Genomic DNA, 12,668 nt, shown 5'->3' with positions numbered 1-12,668 from the left:
TATGCCTATTACACCTCAAGATCCCTGCAGCATATGATTTTATTTTCCACATGCATCAAAATTTAGGTAATTAAATTTTAGAGACACTAGAGATTCTGAGTACTAAATATAAGAAATATCTAAGGAACCTGTTTTACAGAGAGTAGCTCTGAAAAATGTTATTCAAAGATGTATTGACTGGGACTTTTCTTTTTGCTTCTGTATGTGCAGGTATATGTTTGGGCTTTTAAGCATCATGCACATAAATATGCTCTTAACCAAGAAAACTGCTTGAGTGGCTTGGTTTCAGTCTGAGTAAAGGGTTTGTCCTAAATTCAGGGTAATCCTATTCCATAAAGCTGCTATCACTAGGACATGCGCTGTGCAGCTGTCTTTGGCAAATATATGAGGAATATCTAACATATTTTCAGGTTCCCTGTGTTCGCCATGTATTTCTGCAGAATTTTTGAAGTAGAGGACTCATTCTTCTCAGATAAAAAAAGCAAACCATTTGCTCATAATTTACTCTCTTTTAACATTCACTTTCTCTATACAATGTTACGAAAAATGTTGGCATTTCCCCTTGCTGTTAAATGTAAAAGCCTTATGGTTTCTGTGAAACAGAAAACTGATGAGCTCAGTTTAGCACACCTAATTGCTTTCTTTACTACTACAGGAGTCAATACAATGCAAGTAACACACACACAAAAAAAGTTACTTAATAAGGACCAAGTACATTGTGTAATAGATGGTAATTCAGCATTCTCACACTAAAACTGAATGCAATATTTATTATTACATTTTTCCTTACCCTGCTTTTTTAATAATTGCATTTATAAACTTTGAAGCAAATCATTGTTAAATGAGCTTTGCCTGAAGTCACCTGAGAATCCAGTCATGAGTCTTTTTGGACAATAGGCTACAGTGGAAAAATCACAGAAAAAAAATGATAGTTTTCTTGATTCTTCTTTTCCCTCTTTCACCTCCTGTACTTTGTGCTTAAGGGCTGGTTCCAGTGCAACGATGAGACACACTTCAGTGGGCATTTCAACCTAAAAGCAAAGCAGTTGCCATTACAGTTTTGCAACCCGTGGTAAGGAAGGAAAACTAACATTGAGAAACTTCAGTTCCTAATTACCAGAGGATAAAGGGACACAAAGTTATCATGCAAAATAATTTGACCATTTATTTCCTATGTTCCATAGGAAATAAATTTGGTAAATTTTGAAGGCATTGTAACTATTCACCATAACTTGTTCAAGAACTATAACTTATTTGCTACTAGATTAAATAATTTTAACCCTTTTTAAAAAATGAATAAAGTTATTCAATTCCATTTAACTATGGAATTGTTTTTTAAAAGCCATTTGCAATATCTAAACTCTCAAATATCTTTTTGTTTATTTCCTTCAGTTTATTTTTCTTATCCAGCTTTTTATGAGTCACTTGAATTACTTCTAAATCACAAACACATTTGGGTGATTTAGAAAACAACTGTAAAAAGAGGGACTCATCCTGGATTATTAAAATGACGACCGTAAATCTAGGTTTTTTAAAAAGCCTTTTTATAGCTTGTTTATGCACGGCTTTCTCAAATCATCACTTGAGGACTGGTACTGACCTGCACAGGGAAGGTACCCTTCAGCTCCTGTTGCTACTTCAGAATTTGTATTCTGAAAAACGATGCTGAATTTTTGAACAATTTGCCTTCTCAAAATGATGTAGCTATTAACAAGCCAAGAATGTATTTTCATAAAGAAATTACTTCTTACCTAAAAAAATTGCAATTCTGTCATGAATACAGTAACTTAAAATGCTGGTTTTTGTAGGTTTCTGAGGTTAGAAATGCCTTTTAGCTTGCATTTGCTTTCTTCGCTAACAGGAAGGGAAAAATAATGTGTGGAAATGTCTGCAAACAGCATAAGTAGGTCTGTTAAGGCGATACAGAACATTGCTCTGGGGAAAGAAAACATGCTTTTTGCAACAGAAAAATGTGTAACAGATAATTGAAGATCAGCTGCAAAGGAAAATGAGCCATTGCCTGGACATCAGAATGGGGTGAGCAGAAGTATTGCACAAAAGAGCTTCTTCAGTCTTCTGTGGAAGCTGGGTATATCCAACTCTGCCTTGGAGAATAAAGCCACATGGGATGATTTTGCTTCACATGCTCACAGCACACACACAATGTCTTGCTGATTAATATAAAACTGTGTGCAAGTGGCTTAAGCCACCAGTTTTTTGGCTGATACACCTCTAGTGAAAGATGTAGACAGGCTGGTGCTATAAAGCTTTCTTCACCCCAGACAAAGAAGGAAATCAGTGCCACATCTGCCCAAAAAACCCTAGACACTCAAAAGAATATCCATTGCCTTATCCAATTTCTGGATTTACAAAGAGGCTGTCAGGATTTTCACAGCTTGAAGGCAAGTGAGAAGGCAGATGGCAGAGAAAAGCTTACCAGTGATGGAGCAGAAACAACCCCCAATACTCTGACCATGGAAATCACAGGGAAATCGTCCTTCTAACACATCAGAATGTCTAAATTGGGCCAGAGTGGTATAAGGACATGGTCACAGCTCCTGATAACATGCTCTTTGGCTCTGGGCTGTGGGGGCTCAGGGGCTTCCTCTCCTTCATGTAACCACCTCAGTTACATGAAACTCAGTGGGGCTGAGAAGCAATGGGAAAAGTTCACAGATTAAAATACTGTAATTCCATCTCACAAGGCAGCACTACAACCAGGAAAGGAAATCCTGCACGTGAGGTAGCTGGAAGTCAGCGCAGTCCTAAGGAAGAAGGCTGCCTCAGGAGACCACCAGGGTTCAGAGGCAGCATGGCAAATCTACTCGGCCACACCCTTTTCCAGTGACATCACCGGGAATTCCACCTAGTGGTTGAAGCTATTTTGCCTTGAAGCCCCACCCTATGTTACACAGTAGGGGTTCACTTTTGCATTGGATGTAACTAAAAGGTGAGGCAAATATGAAAATTCTTCTATTTGGCATGTGCCTATTCAAATTAGATTTTAGTAAAATACATTGTCAGTTTATGCCTCCGTCAAAAGATGCATGCATCAGACCTCTTAGGGAAAGTTCTAGAGAGTGATGATTTCAAAATGGCTCTGCTCTCCTTTATCACCTGGCACTCAATTCCAAATCTTCCTGTGTCTCCTATGGAATAAATGTGTTTTGACAAATTGTAGAGCTTCCTATTTCAAAACTTCCCTTTTCTTCTGGGAACTGCTCAATTTCCTCAACTCCTTTAATTTTTTCATTTACTTTTACTAGCAGAGAAACAGAACCACTGAGGAACAACATTTCCAATTACTGTTTTGGCATAAACTCTAGTGCTTTTGGGACACAGGTGTCATTCTAAGTGTACTTCGACTCTGCATTGGCTATTGTTAACACCCACAATAAGCATATATTAACTGAAATTTAAGGCAGTGGCCTCTTTTCTGGAGCCTGACAGGAAGAAACAAATATATAAGCTTTATACATCTCTGTGATCCAAGACAGGTATATGGGAAAAACTTCCTCCATGGCAAGGGGAATAAATCTAATCAAAAATTCAAACAGAACAGAATATGCAAAACTAAGTGAAAGAGTGGAATATCTGAGTTCTAAAATAAATTAGAAGTCTCAAAGAGTTAATGACATAATGAACAGGTACAGGCCACAAACAGTGCACAGCTAAAATGTTACTGTGGAAGCAAAAGAAAAAATGAACCCCACTGTAAATGTTGAGCGATTGCCTTGCCAAACACCCCACCGACCTACTGTACAAAACTGTCAAAGTCCAATTTTATAACCAAATTCCTTTATTATCTTCTGTGTTATTCTGGATAAAGGCCAAGGTCCTCATCAGACTAACACTGAGAATGAGAAAAAAGGTTCCAGGGCTACTCCATAAGGGAGTATGAGCAGAAACTGAGAGTGGCCCCAGCACAGGGGTCAAAGGGCAGGGCACAGCCCTACTGTCTCTGGAGGCGGCAGGTGAAGATGGGTAGAGCCTGCTCACCAGAGCCCCAAAGACGGTTAAGTGATGAACTGGTCCAGGGTACTTCCAGGGATTCTAGTCAGGAGTGGGAGGACAGAGCTGGAGAGAGGGTTGCAAGGCAGTTTCAAAACTCCCACAGGAGACAGGTACCCCTGCTGACACTGCTCAGGGCAGGACTGGGGCTGCTCAGGGCAACTGAGGCCCATCAATGCTCTCAGGGCCTGAAACAGTAACATTTACACACAATGTGCTTTAGTACAACTTAAGTGCACTTTTGTTAGATGAAGGGCTGGTGATGTGATGCCTTACCAAAGACAGTAGGGCTGCTTCTGGATTTTGGTCAGTTTATTACCGTTGCTTCACTTTCTTTGCAACTTGTGCTTCTTTTTGATAATGTGCAATAATTTGAACAATTATAAGGCTATTAATTAAAAGGAAAAGCAAGCCTGCCAACCATATAAATAAGTAAGTGTTATATCCTTTGAACTCCAGAAAGAACGCAGGAGTAAGCCACAGGCCTTGTCCAATGAACCACAGAAAGAGAAGCAGCACGGCCCTATGCCAGGACATCTTAATACTAGGCATTACTAGGGGCAAAAGGCAGAGATACCAGACAAAGTACTGGGACGTGCATACTTTGTTAAAAGTCACAAAAATAGCGGTGTGTAGGAAACAACTGAAGGCGAGGTCTCTGTAGAACGCTATGGAAACAACCAGGAGCAAAAGCAGCTGGGGCAGGAAAGCTGCGAGCCCAAGGGCAAAACTCCATTTGCTCTCTGCTGTCAAGTACAACATGTAGAAATAGGGAGAGAAGTTATGACGGATATCCCTCCTAGTCAGGTGATAGAGGTAGGCGTGCTCCAAAAACTCCCAGCCATAGAGGTGATAAAATGCCACAGTCAAGGCAGCCAGCACTGATCCGGCGACTGTTCCAAAGAGTAGTACGTCGCGGTTCAGCATCTTTACAAAAAGGTGCCAGAGGCGCGCCATGAACGCGACCTTTGCCGTTTTGTCCCCCCGCGCACGCAGCGCCCCTTGCCCCTTGCGGCCCGGCCCGGCGCTCAGGCGGAGCGCTATGGGCAGCGCGTAGGTCAGGGGATAGATTTTCATGTGCACGGCCAGCCCGTAGCACACGGCGGCCTTGCCCACGCTGCCCGCCTCCACCCAGTACAGCGTGGCGAGCACCAGCAGCGCCACCAGCGCCTCCGCGTTGCCCCGGCTGGACACGGCCATGGGCAGGGGGTTCAGGAGCCAGGCGGCGGCGCAGCACCCACAGGCGCGGCCGGCGGGGGCTCCCCGGCGCCGTAGGGCCCGGTAAGCGACGACAGCAGCCGCCAGGTCCCCGGCCACGAAGAGCAGCTTCCCGAAGACCTCGGTGAGGAACACGTTGGGCGTCAGCAGCCAGGCCAGGAGCGGCGTGTAGCGGTAGGTGGCCCGCCGGTAGGGCGAGCGCCCCTCGGTCACCAGCCGCGCCGCGTCCGTGAACACCCGGTAGTCGACGTCAGTGTAGCGCACCCGCATGGTGCGGTCCTGGTGCAGCCCGTATAGCACCAGCGCCAGCCTCGCCAACAGCCCCGCGAGCAGGGCTGCGCCCGCCCCCGCCATCCCTTCCGCGCGTGGTGGGAGGAATGCGGGAGCGGGGGAATGCGGGAGCGGGGACACACGGAGCCCGGGCGGCCGCGCTCGGTGCGGCTTCCGCCGGTGCGCGCGGGGAGGAGGCGGCCCCGCGCCTGCGCGCTGCGCGCCGAGCCGGGCCCGGGGTGGGGCGGTCCCGCGGGGGGCTCCGCGCTCTCTCCGGCCTGGCGGGGAGAGGGGCCGGGACCGGGGCAGGGGCCTGCGGCGCCGCTTGGCCGGGGCGCTGTGAGGAGGGGCCCGTGGGGCGCGCTGGGCAGCGGTGCCTCTGCTGCGGGCTGGGAGCCTGGCAGGACCGGGGTCAGGGGAGAGCTGCCGGGCACCGCCACCCGCGCTGCCCCCGGCACCGCCGCTGCCCATCGCCCCCTCACCCTGCCGGGAGCTGTCGGGCTCCACGGGTAGAGAGGCGGCAGATGCAGTAGTAGTTAAGTAAGGAGGAAAAACAACATCTGTTATTTGCCTTCCGCAAGTGGCTGTGTTTTGCCTAGACGTATGAGCGCTCTCTAGAGCGCTTAGGTGAGCTTCCTGCCGCAGCAGATTTCTCAATTACATCTGAAACAGTGTCGTGAAAATCGGAGCTTAGAGAAAGTCACTTACAACAAAGGAATTAATTCTGCTCTATTTTGAGGGCCTCTTATGTATGTTTGTCAGATAGATTTCCTGTCTGGATATTTGCCATCTCACATTTGAATTGGGGCTGATTGAAAAACAGACGTTTATTACTTGTTACTGTTGTGGGTTTCATGTTAGACCTTAAAAAGGATTTTCTTAGAGATGCTTTATTAATCAAAAATATTAATTTGCTTCTTTACTGGTTAATTGCAACCTCACTCTTTTTGCCGAGTGGTTTCATTTGGGAATATTTTGGGAGCTGTAGCATTGATGGCTCACATTACTTACAGAAAATAATCTGCTTTTTCTCAGTTCTGGGGACACCCATCAAAGAACTGGGAACAGATCTTTTGCATTTGGCAGAGGCATCTTGGAAGGTGGCCTAACTGGTAGGATATTTATGGAACAAAAGATATTTTTGTTTGTGTGCACACAGTTACTGATTTTTATCTGTTAAGGCTGTTCTGTGTATAACAGTACAATGGGATAGTCTGAAATATCCAATGGGAGAAGCATAGTAACTAATCTGGAGAGTCAGTTTTTCCTCTGTCAGATACTTGCATATTCTTTAGTGAACTGGACATCCTCAATAGGAAATCTCAGGGGAATTCTCCATTAACTCACCATATGATGTCATGAAGTCCTAAAACTGATTGTTAGGATGTTTTTGGGAAAGGGAATGAAGGTGGTTGTTGATCCTTGGTAAATGATTGCTTATTCACTATTGATGTTCTACTTCAGATCAGGAAAGATTGGTAACATTTTTTTTCCTCTTTTATGTATCTTGCACTATAATGGTTGGGGTACATTTAAAAATGCTTTCATCACCATATCCATTATTGTGCCCAAGCTTTTATCTGGAAAAGCTAGGAGATTGATACTGAATAAAATCACTGGGACTGAAATAACTTGGAAATAGATGTATGTAGATACTACTAATTTTTTTGATTTGGAAAAGTTTGCAAAGAACTATTTTTGCTGTCTACCAATGTTCTCCCAGGATTATTTGCTGTTTTGATACCTTCATGAGTGGAACATGTTTTATTATTTCAGACCCTTGGATGGAGCTGTTCATGGTCAGATCAGAACACATTGCAGTTCATTTGCTTAAGTGTCCAGGTTTAATGATATTGGTGGAATAATATGAGTTATATTAATAAACTTAGGAGTATGCTGGTGTCTCATGGTTTTCTTGTCTGTTTCTGACGGTCTGTTTTCAGACAAATTTTTTATCTGACATTAACAGAAGTTGTTAAGCTGTCAATAGTGACTTTATCAGGATTCTAAAGAGGAACAAAGTAGGTAATTTAATTCTAAAGGGTCATGATGTAAATAAAACAGAAAATCTGCCTTAGCTACTGCATATGCTGTGACCGTATGACATTGCCTGAGCTGGAAAAAGAATTGATTTTCCTTATCAATAATTTAACATCTTTAAAATGTGCTTGAAGCTCTTCAGAGAATTAAGATTTGGCTCAAAAATGCATTTGGCTTCAGATTTGATACCAGCTTGCTTAACCTGATTTGTCATGTACTGTAGACTTTAATGCAGGAAGGAGGCCAGTCTTATTAAAGTTATAAATCTGTTGTTCCTGTAAAAAGCTGCTTTTATTTATATCAGTCACCATGAGCCACTTTTAGAAAATGCTGGGAGATAGAAGTTAATGGAACTACTGGGACTGAGGCTGATTGATTCCAGTGCACATGAAGATACAAACAGCATGAAGAAAAGTGTGGAGTCGCCATAACATAAATAGGAATACATATATGCATATATATTCACATGGGCATAAAAGTTTTATGTCACTACCTGCCAGGCATTTTGTTTACATGCTCTCAAAAATGGACCATCTTATAAACTGAGGTCACTTCCAAATGTGCTTCTATTGCCTACTTGCCATGGGGGGTTATAAACCTTAACTCAAATATTAACATCTTGCTTTACCTTCTATAATAGAGACTACCTGAGCAGCACCAGGACATATATTCCATAAACTATCTCCTAAGAGCTGCGTGTCCTTAAGATTTACATGGCAGTGGTAGCATTGAAAGGGCAATGGACTTGGCACTGGTTGTGCTGAGCGTTCTAAAACCTAATGGAAGTTTTAACCATCTGAAAACCAAGGTACAACTGGAGGGTGGCAGCTGGAGTGAAGGAGACAGGGCTGGCTCCTGCTCAGCCAGGGGCAATCCACACATTTGGCCAGGTTCTTGCCTTTCAGGGGTTTACTCTCCACACTAAGGTGGAAAGTTATGTTTTGAGAAAGGTTAAGCTGAGGCTACTGCCATCAACAAAGATGAACATATGGCCAAAACCTAGATCTGATGGGTACAGTAGGGCTAAATATTGGAGGGACTAACAGATTAAATCTGGGAACTTTGAGGAGAATAAAGAGGCTAGTGAAGGTTGACAATTAGATGATTCTGTTGAAGTAACATCAGGGAGATGTGGTAACTGGTAGCAGTGCAAGGAAAAAAAGAACAGGTGCTGGGTTGTGGTAGTGAGAACCTTACTTAAGATCCAGGTGGCCTAGGGGGCTGGACAAGCTGGAATATCTGAAAAATTATTGAAGAAAGAGCCGTAAAAGGCTTTTTAGAAGGAAGGCAGTTTGCTTCCATGTGCTATATTTTAGGTCATTCTACAGAGGTGTCAGGGTGAGACATTTCTCATGCAAGTCTCCTCTCAAAATCTAATTGTTAATGGCTAGCTATACTTTTAGACTTTGTTGTTATGAAAGGATAAGAAGGTGGTAAGAAAGTTGAGTATTTAAGGAAGTAAGGAAGATACTGGGCAATAGCTGGTATTAGGTCTTCAGACTTCTGAAAGGGGAGACGGCTGTGCTTTAATGTGTTAGAGTTCCCTTTTAACTCTCTTGGGTTTTGAACTCAGAATGTTTCCTTGCATGAGAAGTACTCCTGCCTAATATATTTGTAAACTGACAGTAAGTTTTTGATAATATGATAAGTACAATCTGTTTCTTGCAGCACATGAAATTCTGTATAAAAAGTGAGTAACACTTTTCTTAGATATTTTGAGCTTGATAAAATTAATTGGCTTTGCAAATAGGGTTGATGCCTTTCAAATATTTGTAGTGTGTTGATTTTTAGATATTAGCAAAAGAGAACTATAAATAAGATTATGTAAGGAGGTGTTCATTTCTGCTTTAATACTGGAATGAGTAATGCAGGAGAGTTTGCAAAAATTACCTGAAAAACACATCAGAACTCTTCACAGAAGAAAATCACCATTATAAATAAAAAGCTACCACTCTCCTTTATGCTTTTTCTGTTAATGTGTTTTCTTAAAACTGCCTGATAAATCTATACCCTTATTCACACATTTTGCTATAAATGTGGATATTTGGAGAATGTGATTAGATTTGTAAAGGAGTTATTTTTTTCACCACATTGTGATTTTGCACAGTATGCTTTCAAGTGGTGTTGGCAGAGTTCTACTTGCAGTGGTTGTGCTGATTTTATGTCAGTGTATTAGGTACAATTCCAGCCCTTCAGGGAAAATAAGTACTGGATAAAAATTAGTCTGTAGGGTGACGTGTTAAATTTACCATTAGGAAGAAAAGAAAATGTTATATCTGAGAAAACACATGTGGCGGCAAGAATAAGTCCAGGGAAGTATGATGCTGGCCTAGAGGGAAATTGCAAAAATATGGCCTGTTTTGCTTTAAGGCCATGGAGAATCTGAGGTGTGATATGGTGAACAGGAGTTGCCTGCATCTAGGATGGACGGTGCCTGGCCCTTACTGCCTGACTTGCAGTACCAAAACAAAGCACTTTCCCCCTTTGCACACTGCTTCCATGGCTTTAGCTAATGGTGCAGGCAGCCCAGTGGATTAGGACTCCAGAAGTGGGAGCATACAATTGAGAATTGTGTTGAATTTCCTTTCCTTTTAAATTTTTTTCCTGCTAATAAAAGAATGCAGAGAGAAAATTGATGAACCCAGGCAGTAGAGAAACTGGAGCCAAATGACAAATTATGGATTTAGGAGACTGAGGGTTCCTGGCACCAGAGTGCTGGTTTCTGACCATTGTGCAGAATGACACCTCCAGTGACACCTCCAGAAAGCACCTGTGAAAGGCTAAATCTAATTGTGTTAAGCATCACTTCTTGCCGGCTTTTGAATGTGTAAGGGAAACATTTGTGCATTTCTAGTTTATAACTGCCTAATTTTTTTCCAATTATTTGGAAGGGGAAAAGAGACAAAACTTGAAATGTAACTTTGCTGTTCTCAGACTGTGTTGTGTTTGTAGTTACTCACTGAAATAAGAACAAGTAACTGTAATTATAGATAAAATCTCAAACTAAATCTTGCAGAGTTGGCTGATAGGAACACTAGGTACTATTCTCATCACCTCTGTTTCTTATGCTTTTGTGCATCAAATGGATTTCCAAGGTGCTTTATTTACAATAGATACAAATATTAGTTCCAAGTCTTTAACGCAAATGGAGCAGTTATTTTATTTTATATAGCACTTAAAGGTTTGTAAATTTATGCAGTAAAATCAATGATGCACTTTCCTGCTTTTGACTTCATGATCAAAACTGATCAGTTGATCAGAGAAGTTAATACTTCATGACCAAAAAATGGCTTATGAAGTGCTGCCTTTCCTTCTCACAATAAACATCTTACTGCTTCTTCTGACTGTAAGCATGATGACAGTGTTGCATGTACTTTGAATACCAGGTGCAAACATTGAAAATAATAAACAAAGGGTCTCTTAACTTTCTCAATTTTTGATGGCATTTTGATCCAGTCACAATGAAAAAAAAGGAAAGATAGATAGGGGTATAGTTGAAAGTGGGTGTGGGGATCAGTGGGAGCAAATACTACTTCCCACTGGATGATTTTTACTTTCATTGGGGAAATCTCAGATGCTTGGGCAAAGGATTGTTGTCCTACTACCTGCTTTATTTGTGCTGACAGAATGCCTTAGCTGTTCACACAGACAGAAGACTGAAGCAGTGTACTGTGAGAGATTCAGACCTGCAAGCGGTGTATTGGACAATAAATAAAAATAAAAGTAGATGCCTTTTGAATTATTATATTTGGATTATTAATGATATTAATAATTTGAATTATTATTATATTCTCAATAATATGATTCAGCCTATCTATATTTCCAACAGTGGCTGTGCAGCAGTTTAGAAGCAGCTGTTACAAAAGGCAGAGCTCAGCTGCTAGGGCTGACTATGCTGGAAAGGCTCCAGAGATGCTGTTTTTGAGGAGCTACAGCATCTGTGTGTGTGTGTGTGTGTGTGTATAGAGACCCTGGGACTCCTCCTGTGGGAGTGGTGGAAGAGAAGAGGGAGTAGCTTGCTGTTGTTTAGTGTCCTGTTCTTGACTGGGGATGTCTAGAAGGAGGAAAACCCCACCTACACTATCTCCCTTGGGTGGAATGAGGGAATATCCTGTAGGAGAGAGGAGCAGCTGTTGGGGAGCTCTAGGCTGTAGAGACATGAGTAGTCCTCTGGTCTGCCCAAAGCTGATTTTGCCTTTTGCTTCCAAGTGTGTTTAAGAACTATCTACCTAAATAGATATCTGAATTAAAAAAAAACCAAAAAACCAAAAAAACCCCCAAACCAAACAAACAAACAAACAAAAAAAAGAAACAAAAAAACCCAAAGAAAAACAACAACCAAACCCAAAAACCACATTAGCTTTTCTCACAAGAGTGCTCTGAGTAATGGTTGGTCCTGCTAGCAGGTATACAGTGTGAATGGAAAAATGAGAATGAAGATTATCTGGGTTTCTGCATCCTCCAAAAGTTTTGAAAACCCCAGTTCTTTGTTACATTAAGCTACAAATACTCCCTCTGGAAAGGGAAGGAAACATTCTTTTAGCTGGCTTTGGTGCTTTTGGCCTTATAAAGGGCTTCCCTCATGAATTATTTACAATGGGTTAAATAACTGTTTAAATATCTTTTGAACTCTTACTATTATTAAACTTTTCCCCTTCACTATTTTCTAGAGGATGGCATAGTCTTCTTAATATTTTTTGGGAAAGAATCCTCAATTTTTCTACAACCTTTTAAATGCATTTATGGGAAAATGAGGATATTTCTTTTTAATGCCATTGCCTTTCTTTTTTTGATGGCTTGTCAGAAACATCATCTTGAAAAGTGTCCCTGAGTGATAATTCTACCTTATTATTCCTTTTGCAGTATCCTGTTGTATTCTGCATAGTGGTTAAGATGGCATTATACTTTGCACTACAGAATGATAGTGTACATAAAAATGCACATAATAATGTGCACATAAGAATGATAAGCTAAAGAAGGATGTCTTAGAGACTTAGCTGTACAGGATGTATCCTTCACTAGCTAGGTGGAAATTCACCTTTTTTCTCCCCAGTACCAAGGGTTTTTTATCTCCTAAATATTTAGCTGCTCTTCATTCAATCTCTGGCAGTTACTTGGCCGATCAGTTG

The 12,668-nt window shown here is 41.8% G+C and overlaps 2 protein-coding genes across 8 annotated transcripts in view; one reads left to right on the top strand and one right to left on the bottom strand.

Annotated features, from left to right (window-relative positions):
- Positions 1 to 3,781: 3,781 nt before the first annotated feature.
- PIGM (phosphatidylinositol glycan anchor biosynthesis class M) lies at positions 3,782 to 5,690 on the bottom strand. The gene has a single exon (XM_059841692.1). It carries the CDS (start codon positions 5,581 to 5,583, stop codon positions 4,327 to 4,329), a length of 1,257 nt encoding a protein of 418 aa, XP_059697675.1. The 5' UTR covers positions 5,584 to 5,690; the 3' UTR covers positions 3,782 to 4,326.
- The window catches only part of RGS7 (regulator of G protein signaling 7), a 257,489-nt gene continuing 250,035 nt past the window's right edge, over positions 5,215 to 12,668 (top strand). For 6 of the 7 annotated variants that reach the window (XM_059841685.1, XM_059841682.1, XM_059841688.1 and 3 more), the window contains exon 1: positions 5,263 to 5,403. The gene's annotated coding sequence lies outside the window, so the exon portion shown is untranslated. Of the gene's footprint in view, positions 5,404 to 12,668 lie in introns of all 7 variants that reach the window. The other variant, XM_059841686.1, reaches the window with a different exon arrangement.

This window comes from Haemorhous mexicanus, chromosome 3 (assembly GCF_027477595.1).
Source record: "Haemorhous mexicanus isolate bHaeMex1 chromosome 3, bHaeMex1.pri, whole genome shotgun sequence".
In the NCBI taxonomy this organism is placed as follows: domain Eukaryota; kingdom Metazoa; phylum Chordata; class Aves; order Passeriformes; family Fringillidae; genus Haemorhous; species Haemorhous mexicanus.
Note: the sequence above shows the minus strand (reverse complement) of the source record. Positions and strands in the feature narration are given on the sequence as shown.